Raw genomic sequence first — 23,023 nt, forward strand, 5'->3', positions numbered from 1 at the left:
AAGAGGGACAAAGTACTGTAAGCAATTGTTCCTTCTCATTGACTTCACCTCTATACCATTGCCTCGCCTGCATCTTCTCCCATCCAGCTGGGGCAAGGCATAAAGAACCGATGTACGTATTGAAGTGTAACTGGGTGCACAACAGTGTGAGCGTGTGGTCTCTATACAGAGGATTATATGTGATCAAGTTCTCTTCTCCTGCAAGGTAGCACGTTGTAACTTGAGTTCCACTTTCGTCTCACAACACTTAGTTCAGATGACATCCACGCCAAGCTGACTGATATTTAGATATGTCTCTTCATGTGGAGGGCGAGGTGATCAGACCTGGAAAAACACCTGCAAAATAAAGCAAGTGGGAAATGAAATAAATACAGGATTTGGGAAAACAGGATTCCTACTCCTTCCTCCTTATGTACAGGAGGAAATATATATCCAAGTTTAGAGACACTCCTCAGATTATCCATGGATCGCCACCAAATCCTGTGTGATTGACCTCTGTGACCACAGATGATCAACTATCCTGGCTCTTCGGCAGCTAAATAGACCACTCTTCTCCTTTCTCTGTTCCTCTCCCTCCCTTTTCTTTCACTGAGTCAAACATCAGGTAAGAGTGCTCATGTATGGACCTGTAGTATAAAATAAAATATTTAGTATAAGTGTCTGTGTGCGTATAAAAAAATGAAATAAAACAAGTCAGTTTTGCTCAAGTACTCAGCAACACCAGTTTAAAAAAATACCAGCTTTCTCAAGCACCCAGGACCTGCAACAAGCACCGAAGTATGATGTCAGTTTTGAAAGCTGAATTCTCATTTCTAACTCCAAACTGGAAGGAAAGCTGGTTCAGAGTTTGGAGGCTGGCAATCTGTCAGGCTACATATCTCTCCCTTTCTCTCTGCTGGGAATCTGGGTGGTAATATGTGGATGTTGATGAATGCTATCTCCCTGAAGGATGCTGAGAGAAGATGAGGTACTAAGCCTACTTTGTAACAGTGAAAATTGAGAGACAGAGAGGGCAAGGAAATTGTAAATCACACAAGAACTGTGGTAAAATCAGAACAAAAAATGCCAGGACTTCAGCTTTCAACTTTGGTTCTTTATCCACACAGGCATTTTTCTCCATCTCATAAGAAAATGTAATGTTTTGACACTGAACATGTAGATGGATGCTGATGAGACAGACTTAGAGCGGTGGCCCTAGAGAACTAGTTGAGTTTTAGGGCTGGTCTAACAAGCAGTTAATCGAGAATAAGGTAGGACATGAATTTGAAATTAAGCATCTGTTCTTGATTAACTCCCTCTCTAAAGGCTTATGACTGCTGCCTTCTGAAATGACTTAATCCATTTGGGAAGTGGGTTAAGATGCTCAGAATAAAACACACTTACTCTAGGAGAAGAGCAACCCCATAAAGAGTTAATCAGGAATTACTATTCTAGAACAGCTGCCTTGTAGTAGACATGCTGCAGGGCACTCACAACAGCAGGAACAGCAGCCCAAATTCAGGCACTTCACACCACCAAGATATTGCCAGAGTGATCAGGGGAATAAGGTCTCAGGGGGACAAGTGCTTTTCTTTCTGTCATTCAATATATACCCCACTTTATCAAGACTTCCAGTAAGCAAGAATATTTTTTTGACTTCATACTCATTAGAAATGGGATTAAAAGCACCAACCCATTTCACACCCACCATCACAATGTCATTAAAGATATGTATGGCACCAGAGAGCAAACCGCAGGACAAGTGGGCAGTGGTTCTGGCTGCCTACCCCAAAGCCCTAAAATAGAGCCTGACTGTCAGAGCAGCAGGACTCAGACACTCTCAGAAATTAAACTTCTACTCAATACTTAAGTTAAGCACTAAAAAACAGGAGGTTTCCAGGCTCCCTGCAAATTTTGGCTTGCCTTCTTTCCAACCTAAGCCACAAGATACTGGCTTACTTATTTTTATTAATAGCAAAACCCATATATTATAATATCACACAAAACCCCACATATCTGTGGATTTTGAGTAAACTGTTTCTTGTAGGCTCCAAGGGCACCATGAAAAGCTACTTCCAGAACTGACTTGCCTGTAATGTCTTTTCACTGCCCATAGATTTAGAGTATAAAAGAGCCACCGATACTGGTCTGAAAAATATCCAAATGGCTTATTGTGAGAATCTGCATAGCTCATACATGGACACTGAATGTATTTCCAAAAAAGCAATAGTTGAGTATTTTGTATTTTTCAGAAAGAAAAAGGTAAAAGAATGAATTGAACTACTTGGTAAAAAAAGCCAAAAGCCAAAAACCAAAGATGAAAAACCACCTACTCAATCTAAAGGCAAACACCTAGAGGATAAACACCCTAAGCAGAGAAAGGCTGAGAAAGAGAACTATAAAAATGAAGAGCTTTTAAATAGCTATGGCATCTTTTCTGTTCTGCCACAGTATTCCCCTGCATGGGCAATCTATCTGCATCTACACACAGAGATGAGCAATCACAGGGTGCATCTTTAAGACAAAGAAAGCTCACAAGAAGGCAATTTTCAGAAGAAAAGCTAGATACTCATCTGTGGATGAGCATAGCTCTGCTTAAGTCTGTTCTCTAATGATTTGTAGCTGCTTACAAGGGGGTTAATACCTTCAGAGTGGCAAAAATTAAAAAGAGAGACTTCAAAATAGGATGGAGGCTACATTCCTCCAAGCTCCTACATGAAGCACAGCGAGACAGACGTGAATCTGACAATGGACACTTGGCTTTCAACACAGCAGGATCAGCACAGCTAGAATTTTCTAGCCCTAGGGTGCCAAAATACACCCTTGGACCAACATCCCTCTCGTCAGTCTAAACTGAGAAAGCAGCATGCTCTGGCTACAAGGGCTGCCAAAACAAAACAACAGCTTGAGTGGCTGCCAAAAAGACATGCACCAGCTGGCACTTCAGTCTAGGACTAGTCATAAGACCACAACCCAAGCATGGCTTCTCCTCTCTGATTGTCTCTATTATAGATGCAACCCAGGAAAAAGTATGCTGAGTCACAGCACAGCATGATCTGGTCAAAATATTAATTCAATACATTGTTTCACATCAGTAACCACAGTATTAGCATCTAGTATATTTTTCAGCCCTAGAATATCTTTTATAGCTAATAAAATGGTACTGAATTTGCTAGTTTATAGCTAATAAAATGGTATAATACTAATTCTTCACATTCTCCTGCTGACTAATTTCGTTAGTTCTATCTCTTGCTAAGGCTGGTAGATGTGGACATTTATTTTGAACAGTGAAACAATGCCTACAAAATTTTGCAGCTAAATCATACTGTCAAAAAAAAGCTATTGATCAGTGGACACATTTTTTTTGCTTCTGGGACTAGAGGTATCAGTGGAAGAGGCTTCACAGGATAAAGTATCAAGGAAAACTCCGTTCTTCACAAATTAAGAAACAGCAGTTGCTGGTCTCTGGTCCTGCTTGAGAGAGAAGACCTCTGGCTCTACACCTCTTCCAGTTCCAGACCAGCTCTGCAGATTGTATATGGGCCCATCACAATCTTCCCCATCATCCCTTCCCCAGTCCAGCTCTTCCTAGAAAGGACAGTTTATGCTAGAATAAGATACCCTAATTCTGAAAGTCATACAGTGATGCATGATACATAAATTCCCTGCTCCCAAACATGATTTCTTCCTTTCCTTTTTTGCTCTATCTCCTTAGCAACACAGTACTGCTCAGCACTGAAGCCTCTGCAGGAGAAAAAGGGAAGGTAACTACGATGAAAAGCAAATATATTGCTCAGCCATCTTTCTTACCAGCTGTGGATTCTCCACTGTGGGATGTGTCCATTCCAGCTAAGTGCGCTCTTAGCTTGCTGTAAAAAAGGAAATCACATGCATACATGCACGTGCACACACACACACAGAGGAATATATACCCAAATAGTCTGGCACTAAGCTGCTATCTCCTAAACACATATTTATGCAGAACAAGCGAGTGCCACTACCTTGTCATCTTGCTCCCACTGGAGTGCTCAGGGCTTGCACTGTGTGAGGAACATAACCCTAGCTTGTGTTTCTGAAGAGCAAAATTCCTGGGGAATGCTAATAACCAGCATATCCCTGGTGCCTGGAAAGCACTAGGGACTAGTACACTGTTTTCAGCACCACTTTTGCTATTCTCCTTTCTCCCCTGCTGCCACCAAACCACACACCATTTGCAGTACATATGGTGCTACTCAAACCAGTGGTAGTTTGCCAGCTATAACTAACAATATGATCTGTGGGCTGCATGGTGTTGGGATAGGGCTGGGACAGCAGGAGAAGAAAATCACGTCTTCTTATCTCTTTTGTTTTAAAACCGACCTGTACACAGAGGATATTAATACCCCTTTGATGGCGGCCAGAAGGTCAGAGACATAAATGCATCCGAAAACAGCCTGGGAAGGGAACTGCAGCCAGATTGTGTGCACAACATTCCCCTTCTTTACTATGTGAAGCACCACTTTCATGCTCTGCTAGCCAAGGTATGGCCTTCACCTCTGAACAACAACAGGCATATGTTTTGTGCTGCACCAGTGTTGTTAAAAGAGCTCCAAAAGGCTCCTTAAAGTTTAGCAAGCCAGGATGTCTGAGGGAGTGACCACAACTGTCAATAACGGTGGGTGCAATAAAGGGTAGCAGTTCAAATACGGAGAAACTGTTCTCCAGCTAGGAACCCTGGCTCAGGAAGGAGCATCTTTAACATTAAAAGTCTGCCTAAATAGCTAAGGACAGATTTAGGCACATGTTTCAGTGCTTCCCTAAAGTTACATTTGCAACAGGTGGTAGTAGAGAGATCTATAAATGAGAAAAGAAAGAAAAACAGTGGTATGGCAGAGTGGGCCAAAAGAATAGGCACTGTTGCTCTATGAGCTTGCAACAACTGACTGGCAGAGTAAAGACAAATCTGTCTCCTACCACCACACACAGTGGGTATGTGCATGGAGTTTAACAGTGCACAATCCCCAGCACTCTTAACTTATTAATAAATACTTTTCCTTCATCTAAAGATTCAACTGAAGAGCAGAAAATGCATTAGACGATTGCAGGAATATATCCCTTGACTGCAGTGCCTGAGTTGCCTGCCGAAGAAAAAGCCTACATAGGAAGGGAAAATATGTAGATGGAGAAGAACGCATATTTAACAAAGAGACTGAAAAGCTGAAAATACTGACCGTATTTCTTTACATCTCTGCTAAAAATATTGTCTGTCCTGACATGGAAACCCTCGGGCTTTGTATGTATGTGTGTTTGTGGGGCCAAGGTGGTTAGTTTGTTCTTCAGAGGAAAGAAAAGAGAAAGGCAATGCCTTACATTTAAAACAGAGAACATAACTGTTCTCCTTCACAGAGGTGCTTATACAAAAGCAGAACTCCAGAGGTCCCTACCGGGCTTATCCTGTCCCTCATTCTGAGCAAACAAAAGATAATCCAGGGATAAAACAAAAGATAATCCAAGAGGAAGCCCTCCGTGGGGGAAGGGGTACGGGAAGAGGGGAGACAAGGGCAGAAGAGCACTTAAGGAGATGAAGCTCTTGGAAAGGCAGGATGTGAAAATGATCGAATTTCCTTCCCATAAAAGGATGGGGTCCCTTGTTTATGTCCCACACATCCTCTCTCCAGGCATGTTCTCTGCTGGTCTGGTGTACCCAGAGGCTTCCTAGAGCCTTTATTGTATTACAAAACGTTTCCTTATCAGAGCAGAGAACCTTAGTGCTGCATTAAAAAGATGGGTAATTTTCTTAAGCCTCTTTTAAAAATATATATAAATAGGATTAGCTGGATAACATGCTCAGATGCAAGCACATTATTTGATTACTCAATAGTGGATCCAGGTTTCATCTAGGGCACTGCCAATCTCCATCTGGGGGGGTGCAAGGGGGAGAAGTGCTCATTGTTTGATCCTGTCAGTGCTGTCAAGAGTCATTACAGGGGTAATTGCTTTTTCTCCACCCTAATTTCTTATCAATTGGAATTGGGGATGGGGAGGAGGGTTTTGTTTCTAAATTCAAAGAACCCAGCTTTCAAAAACATTCAGCACCAAGCAAGGACGACTAGATTTTTCAGACGAGCTCATCATTCATTCAAGCAGCTAAAGCAGTGAGGACTGCAAAAGGGAATCACCAGTGAGCAGCAGCAACCATGGCTCTCACCGTGAACTGCTGGGTGCTCAGCTCACTAGGCTAAACTGGTCCCTCATTTATGAGTGCCCAGAGGAGGACTGTTGCATGACAGTCTTCATGCTCTTCAGGAACCCTGGCTCTGGGCACCTGTCAGTCTTTTAAATCTGGGCTCACACAGAATGAAGGTGCAGAGTATTTCCCACATCAAACAGACGTCAAGGGTGAGATTTAAAACTGTAGGAAAAAATTCACTAATTAGCAGGAATGTGCAGAGATGACTGATCCTACACAAAACCACACCATGAACTTGAATTGTATGATGTGACTACATTGCTCTTGTGCTTTTGAAAATGACGCCCTTTTCTGTCTTTTATTGACTCTCCCCTGTTACATCTGGGGAAGCATGGAGCCCCAGACTCAGTGGTAAGAGAAGACAATGATCATACTGAAATGAAGTGTTTTTTTCCTAGAGGTTTCCTATAGATTTGGGGCACTTGTGGCACAAAAGCCACAAACACTCCCCATCCCTCCTGTCGTACACCCATGTATTTGTGAGGCCCACTGGTTTCATGAGGCCCACCCTGCCAAAATGCAGGCAGCCAGCACTGCCTTGAAGCAGAGCAAATTGAGGGAGCTCTGCCTTTGTGAGGGCACCAGGCTCTTAGGACCAGGAGACGGAAAGCTGTGGAGATGCTTTGTCAAGAGGTCATCACTGAAGTGGTCCAGGGCCCTCTGGATGTCTTCTCTGCTTTAAGAGTATTAACAAGAGCTGCCCTATGGACTGAATCCTGTGTCCACAACAGACACCAGCAGATTTCAGTCAGACCTACACCTGGTCCCCCATCTTTCTCTGTGCTGTCGCAGGGAAACAGCTTAGGCTGCTTAGGAAGTATTCCCTCTGCTATCCTGCCTGGTCACCGAGTCAGAGAGACAGGGACAGAGTGGAGGGTCCCTCCTGGACTTGGGGATGGAGGCAGTGGGACAGGAAGCCAGAAGGGGCCCCTCTGCTGGGAGCCAAGTCTCTTGCCTTGGGGACCTGGTGGCTCCATGCCACTCACAAAGTCCACATGTTGCTTGAACACCGTGTTAGGAGGCTGCATTACCTGTCACAATGGTTGCATTTAAAGGGCTTTGCACCCGTGTGCTTTCTGTAATGCCTCGTGAGCTCGTCGCTCCGTGCAAAACGCCACTCGCACCCTTCCCACGAGCACTTGTAAGGCTTCTCACCTGCAGAGGAGAGGAGAGAACAGTCAGCATGGCCGCAGGATTACTGAGCACTCAACTTTCAAGCCCTGTGTCCTCCCATCTTGCCTCTGTGCTGCTCAGGCAGGTTAGCCCGTCACACAATTCATGGCCCATGTGGGATGGAAACAACTTCGGGCTTATGATGCATTGTACTGAGGATGGTTTCTGCCCAAATTTTACCGCTGCTAAAAATCTTGCACAACCTTATTTCCCATTTCCAACAAAACCAGACAACTACTCTTCAAAGAAGCCCTCAGAACACCCCCAAATGCCTGTCCTACTGTGTGGCTAGAACCTGATTCTCAGTCAGCTTTTCCTCTCTCTCTGCCCTTGCCAGATGAATTACTGTGGTACCTGTGAGTGGCTGTACTAACTCCTGAACACACTGCAGGTCTGCACCACTCCAGAGTGATTGCATTGCATGCTTAACCCCAGCTGCCATTTACCCCTCGTGTGGCCAGACTCACATCTGTTCCCCTCAAGCTTTCATGCCCACTGCCCCTTCTTTAGTTGCTTCTGACAACCAAAACTGTTCCTTGATTCAAGAAATTATGCATCAGAACAGTGAGTGTGAGATTAGAAATGTTTTCTTCTTTAAATCAGCTGGTCCTTCAGGCTTTTTGCACTACACCTTCATTTGCTGTTATTCTGCCCCAAAATACTAACCATACCACTGAAGGCAGTGAAACAGGGCAGTGACAAGACAGGAGAGATTCTGGTCTGCTGTGTTCATGTCTACCTGTCTTCTAATGCAAACCAGTCTCTGCAGATCAAAGTCTGCCATGGTGTAACATCCATGGAGTCATTAACACCTTCTGACGAAGAATTCCAGAGTCTCTTGCCTCCCCTTTTCTTATTCAGTGCACATGTATTTGTGTGCATGCAAATTTATCATCTCTCCCAAGAACGAATGCCCCAGTGCGTTTCCTCCTATATAAACTCCATGTCACTATTCCCCACACAGTCAGCACAGCACGGATTCATTAGAAGAGGAGGGAGTGGAGAGAAAATGCAGACAAGAAATCACTTTCACTACCAAGCTTCTAAGCTGGGAATTGTAAACAGAGAAGGGATTATTACTTATTTATTTGTTCTTAAAATTGCTAAGAAGGTGATCTTAAAAAACCCACCGCTGACAAAACTGAACTTGCAGTCTGTATGACCTCTCTATGCCAGTCATGTGAAACAATCACTTGGCCACAGCAGACAAATTTCTCAGTGCAGAGATGCAGATTTCTATATTTAGCATGTCTATTCAGCAAGTAAAGGAGTGAGATCTGATTATGGGAGACCTACGTATTTCAAGGTGACAAATTGGAAAGGCCAAAAGAGCAAGAAAAGTGAAAAGGGCAAGAAAATTGCATAAAAATACATGAAAAAAAAAAAAAGCTGTTCTCTGGTGGGTGAGTTTCTGTGGACCTCTTATTGCACAGGGAGCACTGCTGCACAGTGGTCATCTGCCCCAGAGAGAACAGCAGAGCGGGCTGAGCTGTTAACTGGAGTTGAACCATTTTACTGGCCTCTGAGAAGTTTCTTTGGCTCAGTAAAATTAAAGGATTCATTGAGGTAAAGCAACGAAGAGGGGGTAGCATCTGGCAAGACTTTGCCAAAATATCTATTTGTCCCTCAGTCCCTGAATGGAGAAAGGCCAGCCTGGATGTCTCTGTTGTGTGCCACAGTCCACCACACGAAAATGCCCAACAGGACAATGGACTGAGCCAACAATAACACCACCCTACTTAGATTGTGCTTGCCTGGTCATCTCTACAGACTTGCCTTTTGCTCTTCCTTCCTTTTAACAAGATTTCTTCAGGAAAAAAGAAAAAAAAAAAAGGCAAGAAACTTCTTGTTAGTGAGCCAAGTACTGGTGTCTTGTTTCTGGGCTGGTTACTCATCTGTACTTCAAACACTGTCACCAATGCTGGCCCCAGACACTAGAGCTGCAGCTGCAGGGCTTCTCCCGCCCCCAGCCCTTGACATCCTACCTGGCATACTGCATCTGCTCTCCCCTTCTCAGAGAAAAGGGATTTCCCCAGCCCTGGTCTTGTCTGTGATGGTGCACTCGTTTTGTCTGAACAGTTCATACGTGATTTTTAAAAGCTGTCCGTAAAAACTCTCAACGATAATTCAGCTTCCTTGGTTCTCTGACGCTCTCTAGTGCCTATGTTAGAGTGGAGACACCAAGGCAGACAAACTGCCTTGCAGCACATGTTTGCCACGCACCCTGCAAAGCAAATGCAGAGGGCAACTGCTCAGGCAAATCTGGCAGGTACAGCCAGTCTGAAGGATACAGTCGCCTACAGAGCAGAAGGGTGAAAGAAAAACATCCTTGGCTTTCTGTGAAGCAAGGGCTATTAGGACTGAAGCCGAGTTTGGCTTGTTAACATTTGTCAAGAGCCTTGAAAATGTACAGTGCTATATATAGGTTACGAGAGACAGAAATGCCAAGCGTGATTACTGGTAAAACCATGGGATGCCACATATCTTTGTTACTTGCTGCAGGGATTCCTCTCAAGTATTCCTGGTCTGGCCTTGCACAGCCCTGAGCTGAGTTTTGTTTTCAGATGCTTTTCCTCTGTAACCCAAGCCCCATTCCACAAAATGTCAGACAGTACCTCTTTGTGCTCCAGACAGCATGCTGGCATACAGTGTTTTGCAGAGCACAAGATAAATGCAAAGGAGCACAGTGACCTTTAAAGCCATGTCAGATGGCTCCTTGACCCAGAGACCTCAAAGCAGTTAGATTTCCTGCTCTCCTGCAGCTACTTAAAAACATGAGAGGGCAGGAAGAGAGAGACCTCTGTATCTCTGCACATGAGGACTAAGAACAAACTGCTTCTTTAATGGCTGCTTTCACCTTACCCGAAGATGAAATGAAAGCCTATCTTGCCAAGGTGTATATTTGTACGAAGCATGGGAATGGCGAAGGGGGGGAGGGTCCTCCTACCTCACTACTGGCAATTGTAAGGAGAAGAAATGGGAAGGATCTCTTCCATGTGCCAGGCTGCTCTTCTGTTGTTGCAGAGGATTAGTGAGAATAAAAGGATAGATGGTGAAATCCTCCTCTGCTGAAGGCAATGGCAAAACTCCCGCTCACTTCTACAGGGCCAGGATCTCCCCCCTTTTTAACAAATTAATTATGAGCTTCAAAATCCAATTAAAAATAGGAACATCATGGAGCTGTGCCACACTGACTTTTTTCAGGCTCTAATTCTTCAAAATTAATAATCGCACTTAAAACTCGTGCCTTTGAGCCACTCTCACAAAGGAGGCTCTACTCCTTAAGTCACCTTTATTCAACACTAGGATCTGTGCAGCGCTTGAACAAATACATAACCCCACATTTCTACAAATGCACTCAATGGAGGAGCTGATGCACATCTGAAATGAAGCTGATACTCAGATATGCAGCTGTTAAATACTCAGCTGTTTCAGTTCAGAACGCGCTCCACACTGTGGGGCTGGTTCAGCTTTCACACATCCACAAACACACCTGGGAAGGGCAGGCAGCCAGCAATGCAGACATACGTTCAAGCAGTGAATTATGCAATTTTCTGAGATGAGCACTAGCGTTAAAACAATGTACCATTTGCGTTACAGAAAATCTTCTAGAAGCAACCCAGAATAGTGGCTTTCGCATCTCTCCTATTTTTTCCCTGGGAGGTGGAGACTGCTACCTAGTGATTTTAGGCTTACTGACCATGTTCCATTTCCTTGGGCAGCACGTGCATCAGAGAGCAGTGCAGCGCAGTAAAGGCAAGCTGCAGAGTTAAATAGTGGGTACGCAGGACACAACATCACACCGTGTGCATCTGAAGGCTGTTATTTCTGGCTAGCCGCAGCCTGGTCCTGCGGCCTGAACCTGTCCTGAGGTGAAGTGTGCCAGCTGTGCAGTTGCCAAGCACCTCCTGGGACAGGCCATCCAAAACCACATTTGTGCTCCAGCCAGGCTGAACCAAAGCACAGTGAATGGGGGCAATCAGAAGACTCACCTCAAAAGGGGTGATCACCAGCAAACACTCACATACACACATCCTTAGTTGCCTGCTGAGGATCTTGGAGAAGCAGCCTGCTCATGCCCGCAAGCGTACAGAGAGCTGTGCTGAAACCTACTGATCTAGAAGGACCTTATCATCAAAAAACTTAGTGGTACAGAAACGCCATTAACCCTTCAGATATGCTTTAGGCTTTCAATCCATCACGACTGCATGCTTCTGTGAAGCAGTTTCTCTTCAGTGTGGCTCTGTCCTGTGGTCCATAATCCATTTTAATCTTTACTCTTCCTGGAGCATATTTTCATACTCTGAGACTGGGATGCTTGGGGAATAGGCTCTCTGTTCTACTTCTATTTATGGCACCTCACACAACCTAGCTCTTCTTCTAAAAGTACCTCCAAAGCACACTTTGGAATCTGGCCCTCCATCCTCTTTATTTCATCTAGCCTGGTCCAATCTGGTAACTGGAGGACAAACACCTTTGCAAATTTATGGGAAACATGCAATAGTCAAGCTAGAATAGTCAAGCACACAATCCCAGCAACACTACCATGGTAAACACACACCAGGTTTCCAGCAAAACGTGATTGACAGAGCTGGTCTGGTTCTGTGATGGAGACACCGCAGTAGTCCTTGGGACTTCTCCCTCCATTTTCCAGCCTCGGGCAGTCTTGATGAGTTTAATCTCATGCAATTTTATATATCGAAAGCCATCATCTAAAACAGCCACCTGTGGCTCTTTTTCAAGTTAATGGAGAGGCAAAGGCGTGTGCGAGTGTGACACATCAGATCCCAGTCAGACTGGAATCGGAGGTGAATTTCTCTCTTTTGATGGTATAGGGGGCTAGGCAAGCAGCATTATCTTTGCTCTCCAGGCACAAAACAGACAACATCAGGTTTTCTCTCCAAGGCATACTTAGATGGTAAACCCTATACAAGCCTTCACAATAAATATTCCCTCACAAAACAAAGCAGCAGGGACGTTCTCTCTTCTCAAAATCCAGAGACTCCCTGACCTTGCCACCTACATCCCACAGGCACCCCCTAGGTCCTGGGGATATTTCTTTTGTACAAGGAATAAGGCAGCATTTGCTACAGACATTTCACAGTGGCTGTGTCAACAGAGAGTGATTAGTAGAAACACTAGGTTACAGGACGCAGAGGTATGTAACTGAGATCAGCTGAGGACACTGTCATGATCACAAAACTACAGCACACAATGGATGCTGGGCATATTATACATCTTACATCTCGTTATTTATTGTCAGCCCTAAGGGTTAAGAAGTCACGAGTCTAGTCTCTCATAGAAATAATGAGATTTTAAAGAAGAAAACAATAATATTTAGAGATCCTTTGCCTTCTGCTTTGTAGATAGCCTAAGGCCATGATTTTAAACTTCTCTTTGCAGCCCTGTGGGCTAGAAACATTTATGAAATAGAGACAAAGGGGTTTGCTCTCTATTCCCTGGATTTCAAGGGCAGCAACTTAAAGAAGAAAACCCTCCAGATTTTAGGGGGTGAAATCCTGTTTCCATCAAAGTAATTGGAAAAATGTCCATTAAGGCTTGAGTTTCACCCTGTATCTTTACAGAATTAAAAGTAAACAAAGGTATGATTATCCATCCATATCTATTTCCTTATCCCTCCCCTGCACCCCACCTTAAATACCACACCACAAACATATGTTCATTATAGTGCACTTAATAAAATAATCAAGTAGTTTAAGCCTCCAGTCCTGCAATGGACTTCAGAGGAGAATCACAGTCGAAATCCTTGCTAGTATCTCTCCATGCTAAAACATGGTACAGTCACGAGACTTCTTTTGCCAATATGACCAATTTAGCCAAAAATGCCTAAACAAATTGAGGGAAAAACCCCAAATCCCATCTGTATGCACATTTTGAAGGCCATTCAAATAAGACATTTGTTTTACTATGTTTTAAGAGCTCCTTCATATCATGTTATGTAACTACACAAAACAGGTATGCGAAAGTGTCTTTAAGAAAATAACAGAAACACCCCCTTAAAAATCACCATGTGTTCTAATCCACCATGAATTATTTACATATAGTTTCAGATCAAAAAAAAACCAACAAAAAAAGTTTTATGAAAGAAATACAAAACATTTCCTTCCTTTGTAAAATCTGTGATTTAAAAACTACTCAAAATAAAACTAGTTCTAAAAGCCCCAATGTCTAAAAATACGTACTGAAAGACAGCTTTAGCTACGCTTGCTCCAAGACTGGTGTCCCTGGAGAACCAGATAAACTGCAAATTACAACTGAAAAAGGAATTAAATGCAAGATTTCTCACCTGGATTTCTCCTACAAGGAAGCTTTGGGGGCCTGAGATGTGCAAAGAAACGTGTGAAGAATCAAGTAGTGCCACTGGCTTTGCAAGAGAATGTTTTAATAACTTTGCTTGCCACCCTTTCTGAGAAATCCTTTTGGGACCTGCTGTTCCCAGGCTGGTGGCTAGGACTGTGCCATTGCAACAAGCAGTGGTGTCACTGTGAGATGACCCAAGGAATCCTTCAGAGGCCAGTGTCCATGGAGAAGTCATCAGTGCAGATGCAAATCACTCAGAAACGACAGAAGCCAGCGCAGTTTTTAGTGAGAAGCAGCCCCCCTAGATTGCCTTGCAGAGAAATGCCAGGCAGGCATTTGTATTTGCTTTACAGTTTATTACAAAAGTCTGCCACAGCACAATGGGATGCCTAATGTGGAACATCACATTAACAATATTTTATATTTATGTAGCACTCTTCATTTCCAAGGGTCCCTGAGAGCTTTACAAGCTACATACATGGCATACCAATGAAGCTGAGCCATAATTCTTCTAATTAGCTGAACATCAGCACACAGCACATGGCACAACAGAAAATGTTACCGGTCACTCCTCTCTTCCTATGGGAAGAGCTATGTGATATTTAATAGAAACATGTTTTATGGACTCCTGAAATAATGAAATCTAACCAGACAAGACTTCTTAACACCCATGCCTGTCCTCCCTCATTACATACACACGCTTCGACAAATATGAGACACAGAAGAGGAGCAGCCCAAGACCTGCTGCTTGTTAAATATCCCCACTTTTACACTAGATTCAGCAAGTTACCATCACATGGCTTGGGCAGCTGCTCTGCTGGTGAGGTTACAGAAAAGCTAGTGAGCAACTGCAGTTCAGTGCACATCACCAGCCTCTTTTTAAGACTAGTAAGTTCATTTCTTTAGCAAAAAGGAAGAGCAGGCTATTTAATACACACATCCTCTGGAGATCAATGCTAACATCTATGTATATGTGCGTGCAGCCCATCAACCAGTAAAACTAATTACAGAAATCAATTTCAGATACTTTTCTGAGGCTTTCATTCCTCAATACACTCCTAATTGATTTTTGTTGGAAAATAGAAAGCCTAATTATTATTTTTATTATTACAAAGGAATGCAAGGGGGGGCAGTAGTCAATGCTTAAGTGGCTCACCAATGCTTTCTACCCAAAAAAAGTGAAAAAAGAAAAAAAAAAAAGGCATTTTATTCACAGTTTTGCCACCTGCTGGAAAGATGGAAAAGCCTTTGAAAAGGTGACAAAGCACAAGAGAAAAGCTGACAGGAAACAGTATGGGGCAGAAGAGGAATGTGACAGGATTGTGAAATGCACAATGTGAGAAGGTTGTACCTATTTTTAGATGGGCAGGGATGATCAAGTGTAAAAGCAGTACATTTCCATGAACGATGTACAGCTCCTTTCATCTAAAAAAAGGTCAGCAGTGCCCTTATAGAGAGATGCCTCTGATCATGTCTGTGTTAGAGATGGGGGAAAAGAGGTTAAGAACCAAACCCAATGTCCAATGAGTCTTTCTGCAAACTTCAAAGCTCTGGATTAGTCCCTAAGGGCCTTGCCAAAGCTTGTCTAACAAGCCAGCAGCAGTCTTCGGCGTGTAGCCATTCAGGACACAAAGAGAAATGAATTTTTGCAGCATTATGTCTTACACATACACAAGCACCTAACACACATCCACAAAGCCTGCTTGCCTAGCTGAAAAACAGAGAAAAGCAAAGCATGTAGCACCATTCAAAGAAATGGAAATTTTCTATTTTCTACTCTACTTAAGAGGATACCTTTAACAAATGCCAGTTGCTATACATGCCGAGCACTGAAGGTGGGGAGGAATGCCATGCTTTATCTCCCTGGGTGTATGCAAGACTCCCATCAAGAGTGATAAAGCCCTAAAAATGCCACTTTCCTTTCAAACGCTTTCTCTGTAGCCCTTCTTGAAGGAAGCTCCTGGCTGGTGGGGAGAGGGGCTAGGGGACAGACGCTGGCACCAGCCTGGGCACACAACCCACACTTCTGCCCCATTAATTGCCAGCACATCCTCCCCCAGCTCCGGGCTCTGGGGACAGCAGCAGAGCGGCAGGCCCAGGCAGGCACCTGGCAGCAGCACCGGCAGCAAAACTACCCAATTAAGCCTCCAGAATAAGTGAGGGGAGGGGGAGATTTAAAAAGAAAAAAAAAAAATTATGGAGTTGCTTGGCAACAGAGGGCAGAAGCAGCTGTGCAGCAGGTCGGGTGGTACCCAGGCGGTGGCTGGCCCATTAGCACCCTGCATCTCATGCATTTCGTGCGGGGTCTCCTAGGAACAGCCTGTGCAGGCCAGGCTGTTGCGCACTTCCCCTCCTCTCCTCCTGTTTCTCCCCATCATACGAAGCATTGCTGTTTGCCCTAATTACACATTCTCCACTGCTTCAAGCTGCCATTACTTCGGTCCCCAGAGGAGCAGCAAGAACTTTAAAAAAAATCTCTAATAAGGGCTTTTAGTTTCAGATTCAGTGGAGCTCTGCAAGCTCAAAGATGCAAGGCAAGGTAGCAGCAACAGAAGGAGAAGATGAAAAAGGAAAAAAAATCAGCAGTTCACTGGGTCAGATTTTTCCAGGACCTTGAAATACATTTTTTCCCTTTGTTTTTTATAAGTTATCCCAGAGGGTGAACAGTGAAGACAGCCCTTTATGGGGCATGACGCATATTTACACAATCCAGAGCAGTATATAAAAGATGGGCTCTTTGAACACCCGTGGTTTAGGCCAAGAGTTTCTGAGAAATTCCAGGCAAAATATAAAGGCAAATATTCCAGGCAAAATATAATACACATGTATCAGGGACTAGAACCAACGAAGAAACATTAAGAGGAACAGACACCCCCTTTTCCAAATGTTAACATTTGAAACGGTTTTGCTCCGCATTTTTGCTAATGAATGTGGGGTTTTGCTTATTCAAACTATTACAGTGCTGATGTTTTTCACCATTTACGCAGCTCAGCAAACCTTGGTGAACCAAGCAGCCTGGTCTCAAGAGCACAAGGCAGAGAGTAAAAACAATTAATTTTACTGGCTAGGAAGTCTTCTCATGTGGATTTTGGAAAAGGCACAAGTGATTACCTGTCCTTAGCTCTAAGGGAAGTACAAGCACCCAGCTGGAAACCATCCCAGTCATTCAGAGAGTGTAACTAAAGGAGGACACAAATGTACTATGAAATTCCATTGCTGGGTGACACTGCATCTTAAGGGAGAAGAATTTAAAAAATAAAGAGCTTTTATGTATGAAACGCATTTCCTAACACACATTCAAAGCCAAAGCCCAGGAAAAGAATCACCTTTGGGATTCTATGGGTTTTGCAAAGAATTAACAATAAAATTGTATCACAGGTACCACACTCATATGAAAGTCAGTTTACCACAGATCATAGCTTAGTCCACTCCAGCTAATTTTTACCCAGATATTCATAGACAGAAGTCTTCTACTCAAAGACTATTTCCATTATATAGGTCAAGCTTTTAGCTAAACTCATTACACTGAGGACATCTCTCTACTCTCTGCCCCTCCACAACACACATGCCACGTTCTCCTAAAAACCAAATATTTTTCCTCCAACTTCTAAAATGACAAACACTAACCACATTGGAAAAAGACCAAATGTGGAAAAATTCATTCTGAAGAAGGAAAAGCTTTGCAAAGTTACAGGTGATGAACATGAAGATGCCCAAATGGAAGTTTATGCAAAATTAACCATAATATAGTTCCATGCAGTTATATATTGAACAAAAGTACATGCAAATGTGCATGCCTGTATTTTTGTAACATTCATTTCCAAGAACTAGTTTCTAGTGCACTAATAATCACTTATGGTCATCATGAAAAAAACAGAATGACATTGCAAAATTGTACAGATAATATATTAAAGTTCTCTCTGTTGGTGGTAAGAGTCCAGACATACAGGAGGAAGGAATAAATCCCTGTTAAGGCTCTGAATGTGCACTGCCATACAGCAAGGACACCTTTCTTTCAGAACTCAGCTGGGGATCAGCTTTTATCTTGAAACACATGCTTGTCATTGTTAGCTTTGCTAGCACGCTTGCAAATGTTTTTTTCAGCATTCAGTTTTTGCAGACCCAATTTTCAGTCCTGGATTTTAAAGGCCAGACACCTTCAGGAACAAATCTGCCCAACGCCAACATTTGGTGCCTATCTACAAATGGGGATTGCTGGGATTGCAAACTGGCCTGCAATGTTTTAAAGGCTTTTAATTCTTACTAAGTCATCTTATTTTGTGTAAAGCTGACCAATGGCAAGATCTTGGCTCTGCAAAGGTTCTTGTCGCTCTCAGAGACCTGTGGATAAAGCAGGTCTTTGTATTTTGCAGGTCTAGAGTATTTTGTCCTCCCTTTTCCAAAATGGCTGCACTAGTCTTTGAAACCACCCTCCCTTGGCATCCTTGTCTCTCATTCATTTCAATCTACTGCAGCACATTATCATTCACTGCTTGACATGTGGTAACCAACTGGCTTTTGAGAGTGGTGTTAGACAGAAGTTTTCTGAAGACACGAATACACTTTCTCCAAAACTGCAGCAAAACAGAAAGAGACAATTTTATTCATAAAAACCACCCTGCATTCTCTGCACCATAAGCTTGCCCTTTAGCTATCTTTAAGTACATTTCTTTCAGCCATTATTCCTATTGCTAACGCAGACCTGGCTGGGCTCCCTACACGCAGTTGTTCTGTGCTATATGGTGAGGACCAGCTATGCCACAGTGCCCATGGTTTTATCTGGGACCCCACCACCCTTGCCAGTAGCGTGGACACCTCCACTGTATTTAGGTCAGCTTCTACAAAGCCTTGCAGTTCATCTGCTTCTGCTTGCAAGTTCCTACTGCTGGTACAGAAGTATGCAGGACCATGTCCACATGGGATGTGAAAGGCAGGCTCTGGATTAGGAGAGGTTCACCCAGGCTCCTGGCTGCTTGCCCAGATGTGACCCAGACTCAAATGCCCACATTGTGCTTAGGAAAAGCCTAACCCAGCACTTGCTTTTGAGATGAGAGGTAGTGCACTTGGTTTTTCCTGCCCTGAGCACTTCAGTTCTCTCAGCCTGCTCAGGCCCTTCTTGTCCAGCGAGTCCACCTTAGCCTAGAACAGCATCTCTGAGCACACATCGCTGATTCAGGCCTAGTGTGACCTCAAATACTTCAGAAGTGTCAGTGCTCTGGACAAATGGACAAGAAAATCATAGCTTCTCATCACTGACCTGCCATCTGTATCCAGTGTGGGGAAAGCAGCAACGCAAAGGGAAATTGGCAGAAGACAAGTTGAGGGTTTTTTCTCCGAGTCTTTCTCTGTGATCCCTATCATTTGCCCCCTTGCTGGGTGCCTCACAGGGGCTCACGGGTGGATGGGTATAAAGAAAACACTAGATGACAAAGTAGAGATGGCTCCTCTGTGCCGTAGCAAGGCAGCCTGCCTAACACTTGGAGGTGCCTGCACTCTCCCTCCTGCAGCTGCTGAACAGACAGCAAACATCACTTTCTAGATCTCCCTTGCGCCAAAAATCTCACATGGCAAACAAACAAACAAACAAACAAACAATACCTATTAACATTTTCAAACCCAAACAGTAAGACTGTCCTGTGCTATTGATTTGGCAAATGATGGAGCAGAAACCCAGACTGAGAATTCAGGTATTGGCAACTAAGCAATGGATGAACACCACCAGTGTTTTAAATGGCAAGGGCTGCTTTTGGCAGGGTCTGTCCTCCTGCCACCTGGGAGGTTCACAAAGCTCGTTTCCTCAGCCTAAGCTCTCGCTGCAATAACAAAGTAAGACTCTGGCCCTCCACAGTGAAATTACAACAGCCCCCTCCAAATTTGCCAAATAGCTAAAAGGCTTCAAAACCATAAAGTTTTAAAAACCTCACGATCAGGTTGGGCTTATTTTAATTAGCTTTGATAAACTGTTGTTATGTGTTTACCCAAAAAACTTAAAAAAAACCCAACCCCACAACAAAACACATCTTTCCACTTTGGTAACACAACTGTATCCCAAAACAAATCCAGCCCTGAATTAAGGTTTTCCTCACACATCTCTCCTCCCTCAATTCCCTTGCTCTCATTTCCAGTGGCAAATTCACCCATTGCTTCAGCTGCTGCCACGGGAGCTTCACCATCCACCGTGTCTTTCAGTGTCCCTTTGCCAGGTTGCAGCCCTGCACACAATGCTGGGGACTCACTACAAAGCCACGGGTCTGTATACAAAAAAAAATCTTGGGCTTTGGCTTTCATTTCTCCTATGCTATCTATACTGTTCTCCCAAACGCTTTTCTCTAAGTCATTATTCAAAATCTTGCATCCTGCAGAATTGGTGCTGTGCTTGGCTATTTGTTTTTTCTTTCTCTTCATTGGCTTTCTGTTCACAGGTGCTACCACACTAACACAATACAGCAATGCAGCTTCCCATTCATGTGGAATCACTGACACAGATATTCTTTATTTTCTCTATTATTCCTTTACTGTGTATTAATATTCTTTACCTATCATCCAGCCTACTCTCTTTGATTTGGTCTTTGCCAATCATTTCAAAATTCTGGACATTTTCTCTTCTATCTCCAACACTTTGGGAAAGCTCTTCTCTGTTGTTTTAAATCCCATCTCAAAAACCTTCCTGTTCATTAATGTTCTTTCTAATACTCTTGTGTCTCTTGTCTTTTTCTTGCAAATGTAGTGATTTGTTTTCCTGCAGGGTGGATTTGTTTGTTTTAGTTATTCTTACCCAGCACTTTGGATCAAAGAACTATATAATTTAAAATAAGATGTCCTGACAATGCGAAACAAACTCCACTTAAATAAGTGCTATCTTAAGATCGCATGTAAACTCATCTATTTACATGCGTATTTCCCACTTCTTTAGGCTTTAGAAACCTAAATATAGATGTGAGGTGCCCAACTGCTGTTTCTCAGACTTGAGCTTTGGTTGTATCAGATCCTGGGTTTAAATGGATAAAGAAAAAAAACCCAAACGTTCTGATACTCATAAAATGCAAACCCCAGCGGAACACCCTAAGGGTCATTTTTTATCACTACCCCAGTCTTAAGGATATTCCAGTCAGTTTATACGTGATGCTTTACCTGTGGCCAGAAAGCACCCACAGCTTCTCATACCTTCCCCTGTACATTACTGCAAGGAAGGCTGATATGAATGGTTTTGTCAGGAGACAGATATCTCCTCCAGAGGTCTTTGATCTGGAAGACACAGTCATGTCCCATGACTAACCTTTCCAGAGGTCACAGACCAGCTCACCCTTAGACTTATTTGCATCCAGACACTCGCCAGCAATATCCTGTTTTCTAATTTAGGAAGTACATATGACTATACGTGGGTTTTGGCTTATTCGAATTCCTTCCCTCTCCACTCTCCATTACACTGGCAATTCACCTCCGTGCATGTGTGAAGGCTGGATGAAAATTTATGTCTCTCAAGAGAGACAAAATGTCATTGTTTGCACTGATGTCTGCTCTGTGAATAACTGTGAGAGAATGTGCTAGGGTTGGATTAGCATGCCAGTCCTGGTGCCTGCTTCTTTAGATGTTTTTACCTCACCTTCACGTTGGCAGCATGGTCTTTCCAAACCTACAGCTCACCTTTTCCTCCTGTTTACAGCTGCTATTTCTCCCCTGAGTGGCTTCTTTGGTGCCCTCTGACAGTCAGTCCCACCACTGCTCTTAGCTCCTTTCCACACCCTTCGCTTTAGATGCCCCAGCTTACTTTGAATTCAGTCAAATATTTTCATTTCCCTTTCTATCCAGACAATGTTTTTCCCTTTCCCTTCCAGATTAAATTATCTCCCACACAGATGATTGTTTTTCCCTCCCCAAAGGTCATCCAGAAGGTAGTTTCATAACCAGTTCAACCACTGATGGGCCTTACAGCACTGTCCTGATTCTCTTACAGATGAGATGCAGGAGAATAATGTACGGGATGCACTAAGTGCAATGTGGGCCCTGTCTTTGGCTCCCCAGCAAAGTAAAACCCTAAGAGAAGATCATCTCCAATCTAGCAAGCTGCTATCAGTCTGTATTGCCTCCAGCCCCGCCTAGCTCATCACGCAGCAGCGAGGAATGCCAGCCAGCCTCTGTCTGGTCAGCCTTTCATACAAATGAAAGGAATGCAACCTCCTTCTGCTCCCCAGCCCATGTTTTTTGTTGTTGTTTTCATGCACTGCAGTAAATGCCTTGGATCCAGTAAGTGGACTTCGCATGTGCAAGTTGGGTGACCAGCCTGCATCTGCCTCCCTGCCTGTGAACTCCACACTGAGAGCTCTTTGTCTGTGCGGGCACTCACACCCTTTTACACAGAGTCCGCACTGGCAGACTGCTCTTGCATGACATACTAACAAACTACCAGCCAAAGGAAAATATCTCGCAATCATTTCAGACCCTCTGGCTCAGCCACTAAGCCAAGTGGCTACTAGCCATTAGCACTGCTGGGTGCATTTGCAACCCACAGCACACTCAGCTCACAGTATGAAAAAAAAAACAAAGCACCAATGGAGAAAAGGGCTCCTTGTCCCTAGCCCTAAAGGCATGCATGGGAAAGGAGGCAGCCCTGCCATTTATAATTCAGTCCCAAATTTCCATAGCTATTCCTCTCTGTCCCTCTCTTTTACCAGAGGCAGGAGCTCCCTGTGGGGACACCCCACTGCAGAGGTCAGCACGAACAGATGTAATGTCTTGATTGTACCAGGTCTGATTTAAGGCATCCAATGGTCAGTGGTTTTTAAGGGAACAGAGCACTCAAGCAGAGTGAAGGGGTCTGAATGACTTTGAGCTCTGGACTCAAATATGCTGGTTAGAGAAGCCTATCATATTCCTACCCTTGATTCACTCAGATTGCTCCCAAGATGTAACTGTTCAAAGGTATTTAGACAATCTGCTTTCCACAGAGAAAAATGGGAGCCAGATGCCTACCTGCTTCTAGGTTCTGCATCAAAGATATATTTTAACAACAAGGCTGCATCCAGTCCTCATTGCAAAATGAAACTGTGCTTTCTACATAGCTATGCACGGCTAGGAGGTGGTCAGGTGAAGGATGGTCATACTGCTGCAAAGGCAGGAGAGTTCCTCATCCCGGTTTGTATTCCCTCTTGTTTTTTGCCTTCCTGCTTTCCTAACAACCTACGCTATCTGCTTAGGATTTGGTGGATGGAAACAGGAACACTCCCATAAACTAGTAAATGGTTTAGGGGCTGGTTAAACCACTGATATTTTAACTAGCAAGATCAGAGCAGTAGCTGAACCCACTAAGTGAGGTGCTGGGAG

The 23,023-nt window shown here is 43.7% G+C and overlaps 1 protein-coding gene across 1 annotated transcript in view; it reads right to left on the reverse strand.

Moving 5' to 3' along the window:
• Positions 1–284: 284 nt before the first annotated feature.
• KLF7 (KLF transcription factor 7) overlaps positions 285–23,023 on the reverse strand; it is a 55,797-nt gene continuing 33,058 nt past the window's right edge. The window contains exons 3-4 of the mRNA XM_009955769.2: positions 7,240–7,363; positions 285–336 (exon numbers count right to left, since the gene is read on the reverse strand). Coding sequence (XP_009954071.1) covers positions 285–336; positions 7,240–7,363 — 176 coding nt within the window. The remainder of the gene's footprint in view (positions 337–7,239; positions 7,364–23,023) is intronic.

Source organism: Leptosomus discolor, chromosome 5, assembly GCF_034619465.1.
Source record: "Leptosomus discolor isolate bLepDis1 chromosome 5, bLepDis1.hap2, whole genome shotgun sequence".
Classification (NCBI taxonomy): Eukaryota; Metazoa; Chordata; class Aves; order Leptosomiformes; family Leptosomidae; genus Leptosomus; species Leptosomus discolor.